The sequence below is a fragment of the Camelina sativa genome, chromosome 17, assembly GCF_030686135.1.
Source record: "Camelina sativa cultivar CO46 ecotype springtype chromosome 17, ASM3068613v1".
Taxonomy (NCBI): Eukaryota; Viridiplantae; Streptophyta; class Magnoliopsida; order Brassicales; family Brassicaceae; genus Camelina; species Camelina sativa.
Window position 1 is genome coordinate 10,471,245 of NC_141896.1, and position 23,152 is coordinate 10,494,396.

Consider the following 23,152-nt stretch of genomic DNA (forward strand, 5'->3'; position numbering starts at 1 on the left):
AACTAACGATGTAGCGTATGTGTGTGTAGGGAAATTAGTTTTAGTTTGATATCAATTATGAACGTTTTTTTATGGCGCATGAGAAAGGAAAGGGTCAACATTTACATACTATATGGTCTCCTACTCTTAAGGATCTATCCTTAAAATTACACGTGCAGTGCTAGAGAGATCAGGCGCGAATCTCCTGTAAATCGAGATTTTGCTACAAGATATTAGGTTCAAACCACTAAAATCGAGATTTGAAGTTAAGCAAACATTGATTCACTGTGGAACGAGATAAAGGTGTTTCTGTTTGCTTAACTTCAAATCTCAGCTCTCTTTAGGTTTAAAGCCGTCTTTTATGCAAACCCCTTAAGAATTTAACGTCGTTTTTATTTCTTTTTTTCCCTAATGATTACGTGGTGCTAATTTTCACCCGAACATATAGAGCTCTTCATGCCATCAAATGTGAATCATGTAGTTTACCAACAAATAAAAAAAAAGGTCAGTCGAGAATCTATATATAATTATATTTTTCCGCATCATGTATGTAAACTATGTATGTAAAACTACATGTAATTCTAATCTAGGGAATTCATTGTCATGGGGTTTAAAGGCATGAAGAGCTAATTTTATTCTAGGGAATTCAGTTTCTAGGGCATTCCTTATTTTAGCAAGGGTAAGGAAACATTAGTTTGTAGTGTTTTGGGTTTTAGAAAATAAAAAATGACAAAATGGTGGAGACAAAAACAATATTTGGATGCGGCATAACTACAAATGATATACATTTATACCAAAAAAAAACTAATGGCACGTATCGCCGGTCCAACACTAGAGTCTAGAGCTACATCGTGCCTAGTTGTAATCTAAAGGGTTGTTTGTAAAGAATTTAAAATCCAAACCACTAAAATAACGAAGAGACTAATATTTTTTTCATCCTATGCAAGTAACAACCTTTCGTATAAGACCACAATTAATATTTAAGAGATTAAGATATCATTACGTGTTTAATTACACTTGACTTGAGAAAACCTTTTTAAATTTAAAACCCACTGACCCGGCGCCGTTATCTTGGCGCCATTTACGTTCCTCCCCTTTTCTTTTGTCTCTTTTTCCTAAATCATAATCCCCAAAACACTAACCTACCTAAACTAAGATTTACCTAACTAACCACCCTCTCTGATCAACTTTATTTATCTATCTACATCTCTAATCCTCTATATTACGTATTGCAATTTTTTAAGATTCCTATTACAGTTTACTATGGTACAAAATAGGTATCAAAAACATTAAAACTAGGCTAATATGTGAACTCATATAGACAGGCCTATGTTGTTATATCAGTTATTTAAGAAGAACATATAACTTTACAATGAAAAGAAGATAGAGATAATCAAGTCATGAGTCATAAAGTAGTACACTTAAATATTCATATAATCCACTTATCAATTCAATAAAATATTATAAAAATCTTGAAAAAGGGATTCGAATTGAAGTAACTTAAAACCGTTTTTTAACAGTTAAGCTGAATTTCGAAAAAGCCATATTTTTCGCTCTAAATCTCATCAGCCTCGTTTTCATTCTCTCGCTATATATACGCGTGTGTGAACGAGCCGTACCCTCAAGCGAACACGATTACAAGAATGGCTTCTCCTTTCTACTTTGTGTTCCTTCTCTCTGTGCTTCTACTCGAACAAACCTATGCCAGTCCCAATTACAGAGAAGCACTCTCAAAGTCGTTGCTCTTTTTCCAAGGTCAGCGTTCTGGTCGCCTCCCTGGTGACCAAAAACTCTCATGGAGATTCAGCTCTGGCCTCTCTGATGGCTCCTCTGCTCATGTAAGACCCTTAACTGTAAAATCCATTGTCACTACTAGCCGGTAAAAGCTTAAAACATCCATTTTAATAACATGCTATGAGTTGCAGGTGGACTTGACTGGAGGCTACTATGATGCTGGAGACAATGTGAAGTTCAATTTCCCAATGGCGTTCACCACCACGATGCTCTCCTGGAGCTCTTTGGAGTACGGTAAGAAAATGGGATCTGAACTCCAGAACTCTCGTGTGGCCATCCGTTGGGCCACTGATTATCTACTGAAATGCGCCAGGGCCACTCCAGGGAAGCTTTACGTTGGAGTAGGAGACCCTAATGGTGATCACAAGTGCTGGGAACGCCCAGAAGATATGGACACTCCTCGCACAGTCTACTCTGTATCCCCATCAAACCCTGGCTCTGATGTAGCCGCAGAAACTGCTGCTGCTCTAGCTGCAAGCTCCATGGTTTTCAGGAAAGTTGATCCCAAGTACGCTCGCTTGCTCCTGGCCACAGCGAAGAAGGTCATGCTGTTTGCCATTCAATACCGTGGCGCTTACAGTGACTCCCTTTCCTCTTCCGTCTGCCCTTTCTACTGCTCATACTCTGGCTACAAGGTATGCATTCATATGTCTACCTTCATCTGTATCTGAGAGAGACCTATCAATTTAATCATTGTAACTAAACTACTCTTCTGATTACAGGACGAGCTGATGTGGGGAGCGGCATGGCTGCATAGAGCAACCAACGACCCGTATTACACAAACTTCATAAAATCCTTAGGAGGTGGAGATCAGACAGACATCTTCAGCTGGGACAATAAATACGCCGGTGCATATGTTCTTCTCTCACGAGTATGTCAATCTCAACCCTTTAACATTCATAGACACAATTGAGCATCACCATTCACAAACACATTTCTTTCGCAGAGAGCATTACTAAACAAAGACAACAACTTTGAACCCTACAAGCAAGCAGCTGAGAATTTCATATGCAAGATCCTTCCTAATTCTCCCACCTCGTCCACAAAATACACTCCAGGTAACTTAACACGATTCATCACAACACTAATCACGTCGATGATTACTAAAATACGTTTCCCATTTCAGGTGGATTGATGTACAAATTACCTCAGAGCAATCTACAATACGTGACATCGATAACATTCTTGCTAACGACCTACGCCAAATACATGAAATCAGCAAAACAAACCTTCAACTGCGGGAACTCAGTCATCGTCCCCAACGCATTGATAAATCTATCGAGGAGACAAGTCGATTACATCCTCGGTGTGAATCCAATGAAGATGTCGTACATGGTTGGATTCGGATCCAATTTCCCTAAAAGAATCCACCACAGAGGCTCATCTCTCCCGAGCAGAGCCGTCCGTTCAAACTCTCTGGGATGCAACGGCGGATTCCAATCTTTCCGAACACAGAACCCTAACCCTAACATATTAACGGGAGCAATCGTCGGAGGACCGAATCAAAAGGACGAGTACACAGATCAGAGAGACGATTACGCTCGATCAGAGCCAGCTACTTACATCAACGCCGCGTTCGTCGGACCATTGGCGTATTTCGCCGGCGGCCGGTAGCCGTGAAATCGCCGCCACTTCTCACTCTTTTATCAGTTTATATCATTTGGTCAAAGTTCGTTAGATAAACCGGTTTGGTCTAAACCCTTAACTTACCGTGTAAATGGGTAAGGCTATTTCAGATGTAAAATCTAATGGGCCTTAAGGTCCATTATTGATGGACTAATTAAGAGCCAAACTTGATGGACTAATTAGAAAGCCAATCTTTGGCTCTTAATTAGTGAGTTACGGATTTTACTGGTGCAAACGCATGTTACACATTACGCAACACGGCACCAGCCAAAACTAGTTAATGTCATGTTTGGAGCCAGACTAGTATACCACCGCGTGAGCAATGTGTTCCATACCAAATTTTCATTTTGGTCCATTGTCCAAAGATGATATCAAAAGATAGAATGGTGTATATTATCTAACAAAGGGTTAAACTAAATAAACCGAACACAACATTGCATCAAGCCACCAACAAAAAAAGAGAATATGATTTGATTTTTAGATTATGAAGTAAGTTGTAACGTATAAAATAAGAAGGGAATGAACAGAGACAGGCTGTGAGAGAGAGAGAGAGAGAAGGAGAACAAATCAAGAAATGAAATGAAAGCTGGCGTCCACGTTAACGTGCCGCACAATCACAGCTCATCTCTTGCCTTCTTTCTATACCTTTTTGTCATCTTTCCCTATTCTCCAAATCAGCCGATCCAATAGTTTATGAATAAAATTAGTATTTATTTTACTATCTCGAGGTAAACCCAATCAGTTGCTCTTGCTCGCATAGGAGTATTTTTTCTGTTATAAGCAGTGTTCAAAAAAGCAGTCTAGGCGGCCGCCTAGGCGCCGTCTAGGCGCTAGGCGCTCAGTAGACGCTTAGATGACCGCCTAAATCGCTTAAAATTACATTAATTTAATTTTAATATTTATTTTTGATTTTTAACTATATAGATTTAAATTATTAAGTTTTATATTTGTATACGTAATTATAAATGTTTATATGTTGTTAATATAACTTAAATAAATATATTTTTGTTAATTTTGTTTATAATTTATAATTTTATTTTATTTTTCTAACATATATTTGTACATAATTATATATATAATGTTTTATGTTGTAAACGTCTAAACCGCCTAAAAACCGTCTAGGCCCCGATTAGGTGTTCTAGGCGCTAGGCGCCGGGTCACCGCCCAGATACCGCCTAGCGCTTTCTTGAACACTGATTATAAGTAAATTGACAATTTTTTGTTTTTTTTTTTTTTTTTTTTTGTTATAAATAGACTTTTTTCTTTGGTCAAATATATGTGGAGACCTTGATGAGGCTTCAAAACTTGTTTCAACAATTTATAACTACACAATACACGTTACTGTATATAACTACTGTATTAGTTAAATTTCTGAACTCTTCTGAAATAAACATAAATAAAAAGTCATTACTTTTCTCAGGTTCGAGATATGAATCAATAAATTGATATTTCTTTTACGCTAAATATTCTGATTCAATAGCTAACCAAAAATACACATAACTTTGGTCCTTGAAGTTCGATTTTCAGAAAAAAAAAAAAATATCTTTATTTTTTTTTCTCATATTAAGAAATTCAACCATGTATTATATAATAATATCTTTATAAAATGATTAAAATGTAATAAACAGAATAATAATTTATCTTGGTTTCCGAATATTTAAAGAATATACGAATCCCTACAAAATATGAAAACAAAAAATGAACACAAAGCACAACATTTGGGAATTGTAAATTTTTTCTATAAAAATAAAAAGAAAAAATATTACACTTTGGAAATAAAATATACTATATTAAAAAAATAACCTCTCTCTCTCGGCTCTCTGTCTCAATAAATTGCAATTTTTTTTGTAAATTCATAGACCAAATTCATCATCATCTTCTTTCTGAAAACAAAACTTGTTATTGTCAATTTGAAGTCTTTCCTTTGACTCTTTTACCTTTTTACAGCCGCAACCGTTAAAAAAAAACTTCGTTGTGTGATTGCTTCCTTCTTCATATAATAGATTCCCAGAAAAATACAGAGAAACAGAGAGAGATAGAGATTGGTGAACGAACCAACCGTGTACGCTTTTCTTCCTCAGTGATGCGGAGACGAAAGATACATCACTCCCCTCTATTGATTCGATTACAGACTCATCGGAGACGGCGACGTTAGCCCACCACCAAACCCTCTTCTTCTTCTTCTTCTTCTTCCCTTGGGGGGTTTCTTTTTACTGATCATACAAATCTCCTTTCTTTGATTCTCTCTCTCTCTCTCTCTCAGGTGGGTTATTTTCTTTACTCCGATCTTGCGATTTTGAATTCCTCATTTGATTAAAAAGTCTTCGTCTTTCACGTTTCTAAGTATGTGTTTTGCTGGTAAACAACACAGGGGCGTGCAATGCAAAGGTTGTGTAGAACAAGAACTAGAACTAGAACAAGAGTTTCTGATAATGGAAGAAGCAACAACAGCTTTTACAAAGTCTCTCTGTCTCTTGTGTTTCTCCTTTGGCTTCTTTCTTTCTTATCCACCTTGTATGCCAAAGGTATACCCTTTTCAACTTCCTTTTCTTTTGATCATTGTGATAGCATCTAGTCATAGATAAAAGCAATGGTACACTTGACATATTAAGAACCAAATCACTCTTATGGACTTGCAGATGCGGCTTTGACTAACTCTGTAGGAATAGTTGATCTTGATGATGGTCAATCAGATGTAAAAGCTGTTCCCTTTGATGCTTCATCAATATTAAAGCCTTCTTCTGTTCATGATATATCTGATTTGAGTCGGAGTGATGATACAAACCCGATTAAAGAAAGTGAAGAGAAAGAAAAATCTGTGAAGGAAGCAGAGGCCAATAGCATAGTTTCAGGGAGTGGTATAGAAGAAAGCAAGGACAGTTTCATTTCAAAGCAAAGTGAGATAAACAAGACGGATACAACAGGGAATGATGCAGAAGGCAAAGATACTGACTTTTCTAAGCAAAGTGAGATGAACAATACAGGTACGTGGAATGATACACAAGGCAAAGATGATAACTTTGTGAAGCAAATTCAATTGAACGAGACAAGCACAAGGAATGGTACAGAGAGCAAATACAATGAGTTTTTGAAGCAAAATAATATGAACAAAACAGATTCAGGGAATGTTACCGAGACCAATGTTTCAAAGGTTGATCAACCATCTCGTGCTGTTCCGCTTGGTCTTGATGAGTTCAAGAGCAGAACGTCTAATTCCAGAAACAAATCATTATCAGATCAGGTCAGTGGTGTGATTCACAGGATGGAGCCTGGAGGGAAAGAGTACAATTATGCATCCGCTTCAAAAGGCGCAAAGGTCCTGTCTTCCAACAAGGAAGCAAAAGGAGCTGCAAGCATCCTAAGCCGAGACAGTGATAAGTACCTCAGGAATCCATGTTCCACTGAAGGTAAATTTGTTGTCGTGGAACTTTCAGAAGAGACATTGGTAAATACCATCAAACTCGCTAATTTCGAGCATTACTCTTCCAATCTGAAAGAGTTTGAGCTTCAAGGCACCCTAGTTTATCCCACTGATACATGGGTTCATATGGGAAACTTCACGGCTTCAAACGTGAAGCATGAGCAGAACTTTACACTTCTTGATCCAAAATGGGTGAGATACTTAAAGCTAAAGTTTCTAAGTCATTATGGTTCAGAATTCTACTGCACCTTGAGTCTAATGGAAGTCTATGGAGTGGATGCCGTAGAACGAATGCTGGAGGATTTGATATCTGTCCAAGACAACAAAAACACATTCAAAACTAGAGAGGGAGATCTTGAGCAGAAGGAGAAGAAGCCAGTGCAGCAAGCAGAGTCCTGTGAAGGCGATGCTTGTGATGAGAGGAGCATGAAGAAAGAGAACGAGCGGGAAGCCCCACCAGAGAATATGTTATCGAAGACTGAAGCATCAATGGCGAAGAATAGTAATAAGCTGGCGGAGCCCGTGGAAGAGATGAGGCATCATCAGCCAGGAAGCAGAATGCCAGGGGACACAGTGCTGAAGATACTGATGCAGAAGTTAAGGTCATTGGACTTGAATCTATCGGTACTAGAGAGATACTTAGAGGAACTGAACACAAGATACGGGAACATATTCAAGGAGATGGACCGTGAAGCTGTTGTGAGAGAACATGCAATTGTGACTTTGAGACTTGACTTGGAAGGTATGAAGGAGAGGCAAGAGAGGATGGTGAGTGAAGCAGAGGAGATGAAAGAGTGGCGAAAGAGATTGGAGGCAGAGATGGAGAGAGCTGAGAAAGAGAAGGAAAACGTAAAAGAAAGGCTAGAACAAGTTTGGCAAAGACTTGAGTGGATGGAGAAGAAAGGGTTAATGGTGTTCACCGTGTGTCTTGCGTTTGGGACTATCGCGGCTATTGCAGTTGTGGTCGGTATGGGAACAGGACGAGCAGAGAAGACCGTTGGTGGTGCTTGGATCTTGTTATTGATTAGTTCGACATTCATTATGTTCGTTTTGTCTCTTTGATGAGAGAGTTTTGGTCTTTTATTTTTTTTACACTGTAGAGTCATATGTTACTGATTTAGTTGATCTGAATATACATACTGTTGCAACTCATTCTTGAACCGGTATATGGAATTGAACCAGGAAACTGGAAACATACCTAACTCAAATGCCTCTCGGCTTTATTGCAATAACCCAATAACGTAGCCAAATTGAGTCTTATTTTGCGGATGTACGTAAAAAAGTGAAAGTAAGTGGGGGTGGAGTGGAAATGTAGTAGGTGAGTACAACGGGACCCGTGACTGAGTACCGCAATTTCAACGAAGATTCATTATATTTTCTCAATAAATAGAGCTGCTCTTGTGGTAGAGTTGACTACACTTATCTTTTAAGTCTTTAACAAATGGCTACAAAGATATCGGAATTAGTTGTTTTTCTTCTCTCATTGCTTCTTCTGCTGTCATTCATCTTTTTTCAGGTTGGAGTCGCCGACGCCAAACGCAACCAACGTTAGTATATTATTCAGTCTCTTGCTTTGCTATATATTTGTGTTTTTTTCTTCTTATTTTTTTTTCTGAAACAAGAATTCTACATTTATAATATAAACTCCCAATAACTTAGTACTTACTATGATTGATTGAGGGGGTTTTTTTTTTTTCTTGGGATTACAGTTTATATCTTCATTAATCTTCTTAATCTTTCAGTTGTGAATGATGATTAAATCGTGTTTTCCTAGTGAAAAACTTTTGTCGGTTTTTTTTAGTTCATCATGGTCATTTCATGTTAAAGAAGAGTCGAAATTTGTTTTTTTGATGAGTAAAGAAGAAAGCATACGTAGATGATGGAAAAGCTTATAGTGAAAATGTAATATGTTAAAAAAGCAGGTCAAGAACCGCTTGTAGATTACCGTCGCCCTCCCACCGCACCTATATATCTGCCGCCCTCTAAATCACGCAAAGGAAAAGGTCCATGAAGAAACTATACTGGTCAAGACTCAAGACTCTAGACTAATGTTGTTATGATCTCTTAATAGTTTTAACTTTTTGGGAAGATCATGTCACGTTTTTAGATCATATAGTAGTGTTTTGTTATAAATAGGTTGTCGGTTGTAATGGTTCACTGGTTTGGCCACATCTATATTGTAGGGAAACTAATCAATGGCTAAATCATCATTAATTAATTTCAGTTGAGGCTTGAGAGGTTAAATCTGTGGCCAATTAACCAAAAAAACAAACATTATTGTGGCCATTTGTGAATTGTGACCAATTTTTTTTTTTAAAACACGAAATAAAATATGTGGCTATATGACAAACTTTTCCTTGTTTTTATGATATTTCAACACATAGAATAGAAGAGACTATATATCATATTATATATACTTTGTCACAAATTCAACCTTAGTAGGTAGAAGACATAAATTTAAAACAGAACAGGACGTGAGCCAAGAGACTTTCTCGTATGTAAACTTAAAAACGCGTTGAATAGAAGAAATGTAGTTGGCGGCTACTTGTACATTTAAACGATGCTTATCTTCTTACATCTGAAGGATGTTTTTCTATTATTATTTTTGCTGATACTATATAATTAAGTCATGAGCTGGTCTTGTTATGTAGTTGTGACTTGTGAGAGAGTTGGAAACACTTAACAAAATGGCTGCCAAAACATCAAACTCAGTTGCTCTTCTTCTCTCCTTGTTTCTTCTGCTTTTATTTGTTTCCTCACAAGTTGGAGTAGCCAAAGCCAACCGCCACCTACGTTAGTATATATACTCGCATTTTCTTTGTTATTTACATAAATTTAATTAAATTTTTCTTTGTTTGATCATATACAATCTGGTTATTAGGTAACAAACTGCGTTTGGATTGCGATTACAATCTTTCTCCTCCTCCTCCCATGGCACCTCCAATATTTGTACCACCTTCTAGATCATCCAAAGGAAGAGGCCCATAAACAATCTTCGTTTTGCTCAAGTAACTGAGAAGAAGTGTGATCAAGATTATACAGTGTGAAAGAAGAACGATCAACATTATGTTAAAAGAACCAAACGAAGAAGAAAAGAAAAACAATAACAATGAAAAAGTCAAGATTAATATGTCTCATACAAGTTTGGACGACCTTTTCAGATCATGTTGGATTATATATATAAATCATATAGTTTGTATCTATGATTATGTGTGTATGCTATATATAATAAAGTATGTTTAGATAAAATTAGATAATTTTGCCCCTTTTTTTTTTGGTAAACCATATGTGTCCAAAGTCTAAACCAAAAAAAAAATCCAGTTACAACAGTGTTTTACTCAAATTACACCTTTAAATCTTTATTTAAACTTTAAAAGGCACAGAAACAAATAAAAGAGCAAAATGTGAAACAATATATATGTATCCCAAACGATTAATGCCAAATAAATGCATTGTACTCGACCACGGCATCTTTATCAACACTCTTATAAGTCTTGGGCAGTGCATAGCCTCTAGCAAACCTGAAAGCCCCCGTACCTCCGATGATAGGCAACTCTCTCTCCTTCAACAGTATAGGATTCCGTCCATACAACCCGACGGTGCTGCCGTTAAACTCTCCTTCCGTGAATGCCAAGTTAAAGACCATTGTGAAGCCAAACGTTTTCATGTCCGTCGATGCGTACATCCCCTGAGCTCTCCCTACTTCCTTCGACCTTGGATCGGGACCCTCGGTCAACGGGGCGTCGACGATCAGAACCGCACCGAATGAGCTGACGGAGGAGTTTGTACTCGGGGCTTCAGCGACTCTGATGGTGGTGGGTTTGTCACCGGAGATGACGTCGTGGAAGTAGAAGTGGAGGTGTGTGAGCTTTTCCGGATCATGTCCTTGAAACGGAGTCGTTGTGGAGTACGCTTCGGATTGTGTAACAGTGACGGTAAGAAGGAGGATAGCTTTGAAGATCAAAGGAAGGAGAAGCAGAAAAGGTGTAGACATGTTGGTTATTTTTGTAGCTACAATGTTGAAAACATGTGATTTATAGCACGAATTTGTTGGTTTATATAACATTTGTAAATGTACATATAAAGTTTATAGATTTGTGACAATAACATGTCCGTTGACGAGGAAAACTAGGGAGTTAGATTTATAAACAACTAGAGATTCGCACACCTACGAATATATGTAAATGATAATTTATAAGAATACGTACATATAAGATGGTTCGAGTGCTCTCCCATGATCTTCGTTTTGTAAACCATATGAATGGAGAATGATCCATCCACTTTATAAAGGAAGGCTTGGAAGTTGGAACCACACAATGCATGTATTCTTTGCAAGGCTTTTTATATTACGGCTTGGTTGGGTAATAATAGGAAATAGGTACAAGTGATTCTTCCAATGGAGAAGATTATCTTTGCGCAGTAAGAGATCTTGTACCTAATATATTTATTTTACTGTTTTTTTTTAAAATGTATAGTTTGTGAAAGAGAAAATTAGAATAATGTCCCCATTGATAACTACAAGTTGTATTATAAAATTCATATGTTCGATAAATAAAAGACCCATGCAAAAACAAAGAACAAAGCAAAACACAATATTTGATTTACAAGTGATACAACGGATGCCTCACACGTACGTCATCTCCACAATTATATATACAAATAAAACTAAAAACTGCCTTTGTCTGGCCCAAATGAAAAAGTACTGTATAATCAAATCCTCCAATTTTCTCGAAATAAATTGTATAACAACTACAACTATATCTCAATAAGATCACAAAGTACAAATTAAACTACAACCGTTGCTTAAATTTGACCAACTAGCTAGATGTAGGTTGTTAAGAAGAAGGATATAAAAACTATATTAGCTAGAGAAAATGAGGGAAATAAAACATTTTCATAATGTGTAAATCATACCTTTTTTTCCTCCTTTACTCTCTCTTTAAATAATTGAAACGTACCGGCAGGCAGGAGATAATTCAATTAAATAAAATAAAACATCCGATGCCTCAATTCTCACGCATATCCCATTCGCGTCACGACCACAGATCCTTTGAGCAAAGAGGCTGCGTGAGAGACACGACCAGTACAAATGCGTAGATGATGTTGGATAATGGGGGCAATATTGTCTGTTTATATAATCTACGTCCAATAACATCACTTTAATTATTTTATTTCCAGCTTTTTTTTTCTTTCTCTTCCCTCTTCTTCTTGTTCTCATTACACAATATTGATATCAATCAACCCTAAAAAAAAACTTATCTTATGAATCTACTACTATAAGTAGATCTCTAATCTCTTTTCTACTATTTATATAGACTAGCCGACTTCTTGCTTATTAACCTTTGTGTCTCTCACCATCCCACAAGTGAAACATAGTTATAGAGAGATATAGCTAGAGATTAGCTATTTGGTTTCCTTTTTTTAACTTCCTATACCTAGAGAGAGAGAGTATCGATCGGAGAAAGAAAAAAATGGCGGGAGGAATAGGGTTGGGAGACACGACGTACACGAAGGTGTTTGTTGGAGGACTAGCTTGGGAGACGCAGAAGGAGACGCTCAAGAAGCACTTTGAGCAGTTTGGGGAAATTTTGGAAGCCGTAGTCATTACCGACAAGGCCTCCGGCAGATCCAAGGGATATGGATTCGTACGTACAGTATATACAACTCCTTGTTTCTCCTTCATATATATATATATATATATATATAGAAAGAGAGAGTGATATGTATATATGTATACGGTGTATACTTAATTAGAAAGGGGAAATTATAAGTTAAAGTGGTGATGATCAATGATCAGGTGACATTTAGGGAGGCGGAGGCGGCGAGGAGAGCTTGTGTGGACGCTACTCCGGTGATCGACGGGAGAAGAGCAAATTGCAATCTTGCCTCTCTTGGTCTTCAAAGATCCAAGCCCTCCACTCCTAACCATGGTTAATATATATTATCTATCTCTCTCTTTAGATGGTGCTATGCAAGTTAGATCAAGGAAACAAAAGGGGATAATTCTTAGTTAATATATATGGTTAGTGAGTATGCAAAGTTGGTTTTATTAAATTAGAAACTTGTGTGACCAAACTATCGAAATTAATAACCTTAATATATAGTTGGTGATTGATGTTAATGGATCATTGTATCGATCATCAAAGTGATGGTGATGATGATGTTTAATGTGTTAGGAGGAGGAGGCAGGATTAACAATATGAGAGTGATGATGGGAACAATGCAGACTGGTTTTGGACCACCTCCTCCACCACCACCACCACCAACTTTCCCTCATTATCCCCACCTCCCTCTCAATCTCTTTGGGTATACTCTTCTTTTCCCTACTTTGTTTTTTCCATGTAAAATGATAATGATGATTAGTACATGCATGCATCAACATAACATGATGATGATACCATTTGAGACCAAAAGAATGCCAACTCATAAGTTTCAATGCAATTGCATAACATAGCTGGCTGTCCTCTAATGTCTCCATTTTGATTGTGGACCGACACTATTATTATTTTTAGTAATGTAGATAGATAACTCTCTGTAGAGTTTAAATGACTGACAAAGTGGTCAACGGACAGCTTGTAAAACTAAAAAAATGTACTGATTCCTATTCCATCTTTCACCAATCATTCTACTCTCTCTCCTCACATGCTTCTTTCTATACGTCTTTGTGTCATGACCACGTGCCACGTGCATCCATTCATCTCTGTTGTCACTCTTTAAAAGTGTACTCTGTTTTGTTTTGTAATTGAAAAAGACACATTTGATTTTATATTCGCAGGTACTCTCCATACTCGCCAGATTACTCATCATTCCCTACGGTCCGTAACTTTTCTTATCTTTCTGACATAATAGTTCGTATAACGAACTTAAGAATCTTTTTTTCTGTCTAAGAGAATCTAACAATTAGCTATTACTTTGGTTTATTCATGATCATAATTCATATATAACATAACCTTAATCTAACAATTAGTTAACATGATGTGTCGCAGAGCTTATACGGCGTGTACGGCTGCAATTCAGGGGGACAATATGGAGTATACGGGAATGGCGGAGGCGGTGGACTAACGGCAGCAGCCGCATCCGCTGCTCCTTTTTATCCTTGTGGCAGTGGTGGACATGGTGGAGTACACTTCTCTCAGCCACAACCATTTTATCATCACTTGTCTTCTTATAACCCTCACCATTACTCTCCTGCGACCATTTCTATGCAACAAGGTTCGTATCTGACATATAAGATATAAAACACCAAAGGCAAAAAAAAGATACATATATACGATAATAATATTGTTGACAAGTGTGTTTTGCTGTGCCACAGGTGTAACCGGCTTTCCGCTTCAGCCACCTCTCATTCCTTACCGTTGAAGAAGCTTAGAGTCTCTTTGGTAGCTATCAAGCTTCACATCATCTTCTTCTTCTCAAGTCAAGAGAGCCATTCTATGGTTTAATGGATGATCTCTTGCTAATCTCAACACTTTTTTCCTCTCCTTCTGCTCTAAAAGCCACCTCATTTTATGGAATTTGAGGTGGTTTTTAATTTGCAGACCCCCCCAATGGGATCTCCAATTTTAGATGGTGGTGGTCATGTCGTTTATGTCATATCTCACCTTCTTGCAATTGCATCTTCTCGAGAGAATGGGTTTCTCTTCTAGAAATATTGCTAATGGAGCATCATCATCATCAATCACTCATGTGCTAAAACTCAAGCTGATGCATGTATCAGCTTAATTTGTTATGTTGTTTAAGCCTAGGGATGGCTAATCAACAAGACAAAGAAAATGTCTGTTAGGATTAATGTAAAAAAAAATCAAGCACCAAAACTATGTGCTTCTTTAAAGTCTGAAAAATGATATGCATATTAAGCAAAACAAAAACCCTGCAAGCCTTTTTGTTGCATCAACATGTTAGCTAGTCTTAGTAGCTTCCACAAGTCTCAGATGATATTTCTCAAATAAAATGCATTATTCAATGTCTCTGTTTACTGTTAGTTACTACTTGTTAAAAACATTGGGGAGTAACATCCCATAACCCCTAGGATACTATGCCACATCTACGAACTTCATGCTTTTCAGTTTTTACTCTAGAATGTTCAGAAGGATACTGGAAATATAAGGCCAACGATGTAATTACAGTATTGGGAATCAGAACAGTACCTGTTAGGGATATATATACATTGAAAGACTGGCGCTTTCTTGTCTGATTCCGAGTTTTCTTCACTTTCTGTTCATGTCTGTCTTTACAACTTCATATTGGTTTGGATCTGTAATCAACAAAAGATTTATACTGCAGAGCAATGACCCACTGTACTCACATTTCCTCAATGTTCTCTCAAGTATCCCAATACTTCTCAGTCCGTTTCACACCTTCTAGTGTTGTCTGACTCAAGGGCTAAACATCTTGCGAGAAAATTGTAACCCATCCACAATCACCTCTCAAGTCTATTAATGCAACATCTTGTAAGTAAACACTTTAATGGTCCCAAGCATGAACGATGTGATGGAGCAACAGGAGTGTCAGTGCAGCCCTGTACCACACAAACTGAAGGAAGTGATAATATCTTTGTGCATCAACCGAAATGTACCTCTCTGGGTTTGAACTTGAAATCCTCAGCTTCTACATAAACACACATTTTCTTGGACCTCATAAATGGTGAGTGAGATGAGAATAAAGAAATCATTATCCTGGAAAAAGATTCCACACATCTGAACTTGTCATCAAACTCAAGTTGAGATTGCTATATCAACTAAACCTTGCTTTGTGTTAACCAAGATGCTTTAGGAAAAAAGACTACAGAACAGTCTAAAATCTAAATGCATTTGGAGGAAATGCTAAATACTCTTAAATCAAATTCATGTCTTTAGGGGATTACTGACTACTGAGATCTGCCATTAACTAAATAAGTCCAAAAGAACCAAAACGTATAAATACACTAAACACACTCCCATATGGCAAAAAAAAAAGAAGTGAATGAAATCACAAATGTATCAAATGGCTGAGAGAAATCTAGAAGATGATTCTTACAAGTTAGATCCATGATGAAGACGATCGAAGCATTGCTTCAATTCAAAAAAAGAACAAAAAAAAAAACGAAGATACAAGAGAAGCGCGAGGCGCGAGCACAATGTTAGGTGTGAGGGTTTCAACTTCTTAACAAGAGTGCTCTCGCTTCAATGCCTCGATTAACCAACCGATAAAGCAATGCATCAATGGCAAAACCAAGAAGAAGAAGAAGAAAGTTCTGCTTGGCTTCGAACACGAACACTCTCAGACTCAGACCTTCTTCTTCTTCTATTCAACTACACTTTAGGCAGATATTGGGCTTTACTTTAATTTGTCCATTTTATTGGTAAACTGTTATGAACCAACTATTTGCTTGTGAATTAAGGAAGATATGAAAGCTTAGCTCCCTCTTAACCCTAATTCTCTCTTAGAGATTAAGGTTAATTCTTGGGGCTTGGTTTCTCATTAATCAATAAAGACCATTATATAGGTCTTGATACAACTTAATCAAAACCCTAATGCATAAATGGAAAATACTTAAACCATACGCTAATCTACCTAACCATACGCTAATCTACCTAACCATGATCACGTATCATAAACGAAGCAGGTCGGGTTATATCACTGAAGGCCCAAAAATTGTGATTTTTACGCAGTGACGCGCTGGTTAAGTGAGAAAGTAATTTACTGTATTACTCTTATTCTACTCGAGTTACTCCCTCAATTTAATCACTTCCAACTGACTGTTTTCTTCTCTGTCTTGTTGTACTGGCAATTTCAGTTTTTTCTCTCTGTAACAAAGGAGATGTGAACAACAGGAAGGTTAACTGTTCCTGTGAGGATAACTGAATTTCAAGTGATGAAGACAACTTGTACAAGTGTTAGAGATTTGATTTTAGAACCTCTTTTCTTTGTTGCTTCATTCTTTTGGTAACGTTTGTATGGTTGTATCAAATTTTATAGCACATGGCTGTGTATCAGTCATACATTCTTCAAGTAAACCGCAACTGTTAATTGACTTTCAAGTTTGAAATCATTAAATGCGTCTGGATTATGGTTTTCACAGGCATGCTCTTTTGTATATGGAATAATTACTAAGCCTTTGATACCAAATTCAAGATGTCAAAGACAAAAACATAATGATCGAAGTTGTCATGTTAATGTCATTTTAGAGTAACCCAAAGAGCTTGTCTGAAGCAGATACTACTACACTAGAGAGATATAGGAAACAATGTGCATTGCCTCATAAACCGGGTCAAAACCAAAGTCAATTCGCGCAGACACAACAAAAGAATAACAAACTTCACGATGTGATCATTGGCTCTGGATCAGATGCTTCACTGGGAGGTTTGTTGGACTGACGTGCGGAATTGAACAAGATGTCTTTAATAACCTGCATATCAATTGATGAAAGAGTTTAGTGAATCTTATGGATCCATGAACCACAAAGGATCAAAATAGTATCAGCGTGTCAGAATGTATTCACTCACCTGTGACATTAGCCCGTGAACCTGCTCGACCGTTATCTTTGCGCTATCCCGAGTTATCTTAGCGAGCTGAGACTCATCCTGAAAGTGATTCAAAAAACACCTGCTTAGAATTTGAAATCTCCCAAACCAAAACAGTCACATAGCCAGAGATAATAATACTACACTAGGAAGCAGACACAAGACTATTGGCAACAACTGGTTAGAATAATTGACACATCAAAGTCTCCCAAGTGTTACTAGTGCAAACTTAAACAACTCTGGACATTTTTTTTGACTAAACAAACATTAAAAACTGTGAAATCCCACAACCAGACAAGGTGAACCATAATGTTGTGCAGGTAGCGAGTATCTATGATCAGTTTATATCCAATCAACATACTGCCTGAGAATAAAGATCTCAAATGCTATCAATCAAACTACAAATTACCCATCCAAGTCGCTAGATCTTGATAGTAGCACTTAATTCGCCAAACGTTAAGTTTCTAGATAGGAAAAAGCTTGACAAGCGGCATATGTATATGAGCTCAAAATCATGCTCCAGTATCTCAGACAGTCAATAAAGATTGAGAAGATAGCAAATAAATTTGTTAAAGCCACCAAGACAAACCTCTTTCCTCCTTTGGTGACCAGCTGGCGCAATTCCTCCTCCAAACCGGGAGTGAGAGAGCTGACTCTCCGCTTGCTCAAGCTTCTCAGCTTCACCAGTAAAAGATTAAATGGTAAGAGAAGGGAAAATATTAAACTACGACCTGGGTTAAAAGTAAATTAACATGCTCTAGCACATCCAAGAATTTACCCAAGTCTGAAATCTGTCCGGCCACATAGTCTCCATTGCCCAGCAGCGGGGAAGAAGAAAGAGTGTTCACCCAGTACTTGTTCCAAAGGAGATCCAAAAGGTGACTATCAAGAGAAGACTTGAAATAAGTGATGTCCAATGAATAGTACTGCCACATACAAACAACAAATCAATCAATCAATCACAATAGCAAAAAATCTAAGCCTCCTAGATTAAAAAAATCAATCATCGAGAATGATAAGTACCTGTTTGCAATGCACACCAAAGTCCTCAATCTTGTTAAGAGGGATAGTCTGATACTCAGAAACATGATCATCCGATATCTTATGTCCCTCAGGATATGTTCTGAAAGCCCCAATCTCAACCTTACCAGCCGAAACAGTCCTTGTTGGATCAATCACAACAGCTAAGAAAGGTTCTTGATACTGTTGGTTAAGCATCTGCGTCGAAACATCAATACCCGAGAGCCAACATCCATACCCTGGGTGAGAGTGATACCATCCAACAACGTTCTCCAACCTCCCAGCCTATAAGTTCAAGTTACATAAATAACTAATCAATCAACCAAAAGCTAATAAAACAAGAATCACTACGAAGGGAATCTCTAAAACCCTAAAACACCATAAATCAAGTAGGAACAAAAGAGAAACCCTAGCCAATCAAGGAGCTCTTACCAGCTTATTGGTCTGAGAGTATTCAACCATGTACTCGTAAGCATCAGCCTGAGCATTAACCCTAGTCTCAGTACCTTCAACAGGCAAAGCGAAAGCATCCATAACGATGATGGTATCACCATCGGTTTTACCCTGCATAAGACCCATGATTTCGATAGTGCCACCAGAGCGGGCGTGAACCACCATCTTGAGAAGAGCGAGCGCTGAGATTTGGACTCGCTTGAAGTAGTTAGGATCGGCAGCCCATGGCTTCTCCTGCTGGATTTTGGCTTGCGAAGCGTCGTCGTAGTGGAATATGCCGTCGGAGGATGAATCTGGTGGTTCGACTGTGAGAATGTTGTTCTCTAGCTCCCATGTCTTCCTCGCGATGGCCGACGATGTACCTTCCATTGAAATCGATTACGAAGAGTAGAAGAAATCTAGGGTTTTGCTAATTTTGCAAAAAATAAAAGATCCAAGAAGAGTCCGATTATAAGATTTGTCGAATCGGTTTTATACTGAAGAAAGCTTTTTGGGTTATGTGGGTTAAAAACCCGTTTGCGAGATGCGGCACACCTCTTTTAATATGTCTATGGATTTGCAATTGGGGGACTAATACAACCTTTAATCCAAAAATACTCCATAATAATGTACATTTTAATTTAATGTAATGTAAATCTATATATAATGTAAATTTAATTTCTTAGATTATAAAGTATTTTATGGAAATTTAGTTATGAGTCAATCAATACACCGAAATCTTTTTCCTTACAATTTTCGTACTTTTCTTTGAAGTATTTTTTGGAACTTTTATAATAATAACCAAATTTATCAAAACTAGAGTAAATTCTAGTTAGTATCCCATTTTATAAAATTTAAATTACTGATTTTCTCTTGAAATGGTGTAGACGTGCTCTATAATTCTACCAAGTGAACCATTCATTTGTCTCGCAATTTAGTATTCCGGTATCAATACTCGATTAAAAGTTCATTAAAACACTCAAATACGCTCAAATATTATCATCATATGTCTCAATATTTGGTAAATCGGTAGCTTTTCATGTTACTCTCCACTCAATCCCATTATGATTTAAGCATCAGAATGTCATTGTACAAAATTTATTTTGTCAAATAAAGCCAACTAAGTTTTATTTGCTACAAGTATTGTATTGGGTATAACATATTCGAAAAGGCAGATTAGTCTCCTACGGACGTAAGACTGTTGTTTTGTATTGTGGAGTTTGCTCATTTACAAGCAAGTCCTCTTTCTCGATGGCTCATGTCACTAAACGTGGGTGGACAAAAGATATATTATCAGACTCTTGTCACCACCAAACATTCGAATGAAACTAATTTATTTTCCTTACGATCAAAATATATATTGAGTTAATATTGATATCTCGAGCACATCTCATTCTCATGTGGTTTGTGGGATCGTTATGAGAGATTTAAATATCAACGTTCTACCATCATCATATCAACATCGTCATATTATCATCATCATACTATCATCATCATCATCATATCAACATCATCATACTACCATTATGTAACTATCATCATCATCATCGTTATACTTTCATAATCATATTAACATCACCATCGTCATATATATATATATATATATCATAGTCAACAATATGATGTCATCATCATCATCTTATAATTTTATATTAAATATTAATTAATTTATATTGTAATTAATTATAATTATTTAATATTAAATATTAATTAATATGTATTATAGTCGGTTAACCCAATTATTCATCTAACTCATTTAATTAAATGAATTTATGAATTAATCCATCCCACTTGTTAAAACAACGCAAGGGGCCGTCTTGAGTCACATGTGTGGCTTTTGAGAGCTTCTCCAACGACGTCGTATTAATTAATTTTTTTTTGGATGCAAGACTACTTTCCAAACCAATAATTAAAATAAAATAAAAAGTAAACATAAAAATAAAAAATTGAACACAATTCACAAAAGATCTTTCAAAGATACCAATTAAAAAAAAAAAAAAAGTTGAATATCTAAATATCATTCATAATTATATTCATACAATTCTTTATTAGGATCTTAACCACTATGATATTTATCACATTATGATTTTAAAGATTACTGTCCTTATCACATTATGAAAATTATGTTGTTATGAACATATTGTGTTGTAGATAATATTATAATTTCCAAATAAAAGCTATAAAACCATAGTTGAGAGAAAAAAAATTATAATTTTTGTACAAAATAGATACTTATTTAAAAGAGTATTTATGTTATATAAACTATAAAAAATATATAATTATATTGTATTCTATTAATTTCAACCTCACATTATCTAGTTAGCTATGAAAAACCAATGATGAAAAAGTTATGGTTGTTGAGAATATGGTTATTTGTTTGTTTGATCATCTAGAGTAGAGATCATGTTTTAGAGATGACTGAAGTGTTGAAGACTTGTCACTCTGTAATTTATGCACCATTAGTTTTCGTCTCATTCTTTATTACGTGTGGATGTTTTTTAAATTGTAAAAGAAAAGTTTCATGAAGTCCGATCATGAAAAAATGGTGTTTGATTTGTGAACAAGAAAATAGAGGCTTCAGATTTTATATTAAAGAACTTTTGAAAATGGGAGATGAATAGGAGTGTTTAGGATTTGAACACGTTTGGTAAAATTTATGTCATTTAAGATTTATTTTTGCTGCAATAAAAGAAATAAAACAGTTTTTCACGTGAGGGATAATTTGATACTAATTACTAATTAGTAAAAAGGTTAAGGAAACAATCTTAAGTGAAGTTTGAACACATAGAGAGGGAGGCCATCCAATAACTGGACTAGGGTTGTAACGAGCCAGATTCAGCAATGGGCCCGTCTGAACCTAAATTGGAAACCCACTAAATGCCCTGTAAAGCTAAAAATCTGATGGTAATTTTTAAAACTTAGAAGATAATTTAGAATAAGGAAATAATCTGATGATAGTTTAGAAGGTAATCTGATGATAATTTAGAAGATAATCTGATGATAGTTTAGAAGATATATTTTTTTTATCACGTTGGTTTATAAAGGACAATACTTAGGTTTACCCCATTAAAATAAGGAAATTTAAAATTTATATACACTATGAAATTTAAAACTTAAACCGTTTTTTTATAAATCCAAACTGATATATATAATTTTATTTGAATTGTAAAATTTAAATTCTAACCATCTTATTTGTAAACCCAAACCGATATATAATTTCATTTTAATCGTAAAATATAGACTCTAACCATCTCATTTGTAAACTCAAACCGACATAGAATTTCGTTCTAATTGTAAAAACTAAACCCTAACCATCTCATTTGTAAATCCAAACCGACATAATTTCGTTCTAATTGTAAAATCTAAACCCTAACCACCTCATTTGTAAACTCAAACCGGCATATAATTTTGTTTTAATTGTAAAATCTAAACCTTAATTTTCACTTATAAACCCAAACCGATATATAACTTAGTTTAATTGTAAAATTTAAACCAGATGAATATTTATTTTTTCTTAAATAAAAGTATATAGAATTTGTTTCTTTAATTTGTTTTGCTTTTTTTTAATTTAATTTTGACTTATTTTTTAAATGAAATATTAGATAGAATATTCTGATTGGTTTTGTGAATCGCATGGTTATTCCAAATTTGGAGAAGTATTCTTTAAAGACTAGACACTAAAACAACTAGGAGAAGTATTTTCTTCGCTATCTTCTTTCCAAAATTATGGTAAGCTGATTAATTATAATCAATGATATTAATTATAAAAAGAAGACATACGAAGAACTAAATAATATTGATTAAAGTCTAAAGCTTTCTGAAACCAAAAAACATGTGTCCAGAATATGTGTAACGCTGACTCAAGCTGATGAGGATGAGATGCACCCGAGGGTTGCACGTTCATATGTTTCTAGCTAGAGACGTATTATTTATCCGCACTTTGTGAACTGTGATAATCTAATTACATCATTCATGAGCTCTCTTTCATTATTTAGTTCTATGTATTCAAAAGATGACGAATTACGACTTATTATAAAATATAGATGATCAGAAAAAAAAAGGAACTACTAACACATTATACATATATGACATATACAAACTTTATACAAAAGTAATTAAGTAAGTGAGGTTTCCCGTACTACGAATACTAGTATATATATATATTTCCAAATCATCTCTCTTGCGTCAGCGTTCTCATATTTATCGACATTTTTTTTTTTCTTTCCCCCGAATTTTAAACTGTTAGCTTCAACCGGTGATCGGCGATATACGATTCGACGTATGTATGCTCTGATGGAAGAAGATAAAAGCAGAAACCTGAATTGGAAGATCGTCTTCTTCCCCCTGACCTTCTCTTTCGCGAGACTCGTCTGTTTG

The 23,152-nt window shown here is 36.0% G+C and overlaps 7 protein-coding genes across 7 annotated transcripts; 5 read left to right on the forward strand and 2 right to left on the reverse strand.

Moving 5' to 3' along the window:
* The first annotated feature begins 1,335 nt into the window (after nt 1-1,335).
* Nucleotides 1,336-3,635, forward strand: LOC104756637 (endoglucanase 3). Its single transcript, XM_010479258.3, has 5 exons — nt 1,336-1,817; nt 1,905-2,408; nt 2,496-2,645; nt 2,721-2,832; nt 2,901-3,635. The coding sequence occupies exons 1-5, from the start codon at nt 1,623-1,625 to the stop codon at nt 3,386-3,388; spliced, it is 1,449 nt and encodes a 482-aa protein (XP_010477560.1). The 5' UTR covers nt 1,336-1,622; the 3' UTR covers nt 3,389-3,635.
* A 1,536-nt stretch (nt 3,636-5,171) lies between these two features.
* Nucleotides 5,172-7,973, forward strand: LOC104756638 (SUN domain-containing protein 3-like). Its single transcript, XM_010479259.3, has 3 exons — nt 5,172-5,663; nt 5,772-5,925; nt 6,040-7,973. Exons 2-3 carry the CDS (start codon nt 5,781-5,783, stop codon nt 7,881-7,883), a joined length of 1,989 nt encoding a protein of 662 aa, XP_010477561.1. The 5' UTR covers nt 5,172-5,663; nt 5,772-5,780; the 3' UTR covers nt 7,884-7,973.
* A 278-nt stretch (nt 7,974-8,251) lies between these two features.
* LOC104756640 (serine rich endogenous peptide 14) lies at nt 8,252-10,070 on the forward strand. Its single transcript, XM_010479261.2, has 3 exons — nt 8,252-8,368; nt 9,473-9,614; nt 9,703-10,070. The coding sequence occupies exons 2-3, from the start codon at nt 9,509-9,511 to the stop codon at nt 9,807-9,809; spliced, it is 213 nt and encodes a 70-aa protein (XP_010477563.1). The 5' UTR covers nt 8,252-8,368; nt 9,473-9,508; the 3' UTR covers nt 9,810-10,070.
* Nucleotides 8,263-9,065, forward strand: LOC104756641 (serine rich endogenous peptide 13). The gene is made up of 2 exons (XM_010479262.3): nt 8,263-8,368; nt 8,741-9,065. Exons 1-2 carry the CDS (start codon nt 8,263-8,265, stop codon nt 8,830-8,832), a joined length of 198 nt encoding a protein of 65 aa, XP_010477564.1. The 3' UTR covers nt 8,833-9,065.
* Nucleotides 10,035-10,831, reverse strand: LOC104756639 (dirigent protein 11). Its single transcript, XM_010479260.3, has one exon. It carries the CDS (start codon nt 10,813-10,815, stop codon nt 10,255-10,257), a length of 561 nt encoding a protein of 186 aa, XP_010477562.1. The 5' UTR covers nt 10,816-10,831; the 3' UTR covers nt 10,035-10,254.
* An 873-nt stretch (nt 10,832-11,704) lies between these two features.
* On the forward strand, nt 11,705-14,689 carry LOC104756642 (uncharacterized). Its single transcript, XM_010479263.3, has 6 exons — nt 11,705-12,466; nt 12,619-12,751; nt 12,998-13,127; nt 13,597-13,636; nt 13,808-14,033; nt 14,134-14,689. Exons 1-6 carry the CDS (start codon nt 12,293-12,295, stop codon nt 14,178-14,180), a joined length of 750 nt encoding a protein of 249 aa, XP_010477565.1. The 5' UTR covers nt 11,705-12,292; the 3' UTR covers nt 14,181-14,689.
* A 2,209-nt stretch (nt 14,690-16,898) lies between these two features.
* Nucleotides 16,899-19,408, reverse strand: LOC104756644 (COP9 signalosome complex subunit 5a). The gene is made up of 6 exons (XM_010479265.3): nt 18,776-19,408; nt 18,347-18,628; nt 18,102-18,249; nt 17,913-18,001; nt 17,306-17,383; nt 16,899-17,208 (listed from the first exon to the last, which is right to left on the reverse strand). Exons 1-6 carry the CDS (start codon nt 19,163-19,165, stop codon nt 17,119-17,121), a joined length of 1,077 nt encoding a protein of 358 aa, XP_010477567.2. The 5' UTR covers nt 19,166-19,408; the 3' UTR covers nt 16,899-17,118.
* Nucleotides 19,409-23,152: the final 3,744 nt, after the last annotated feature.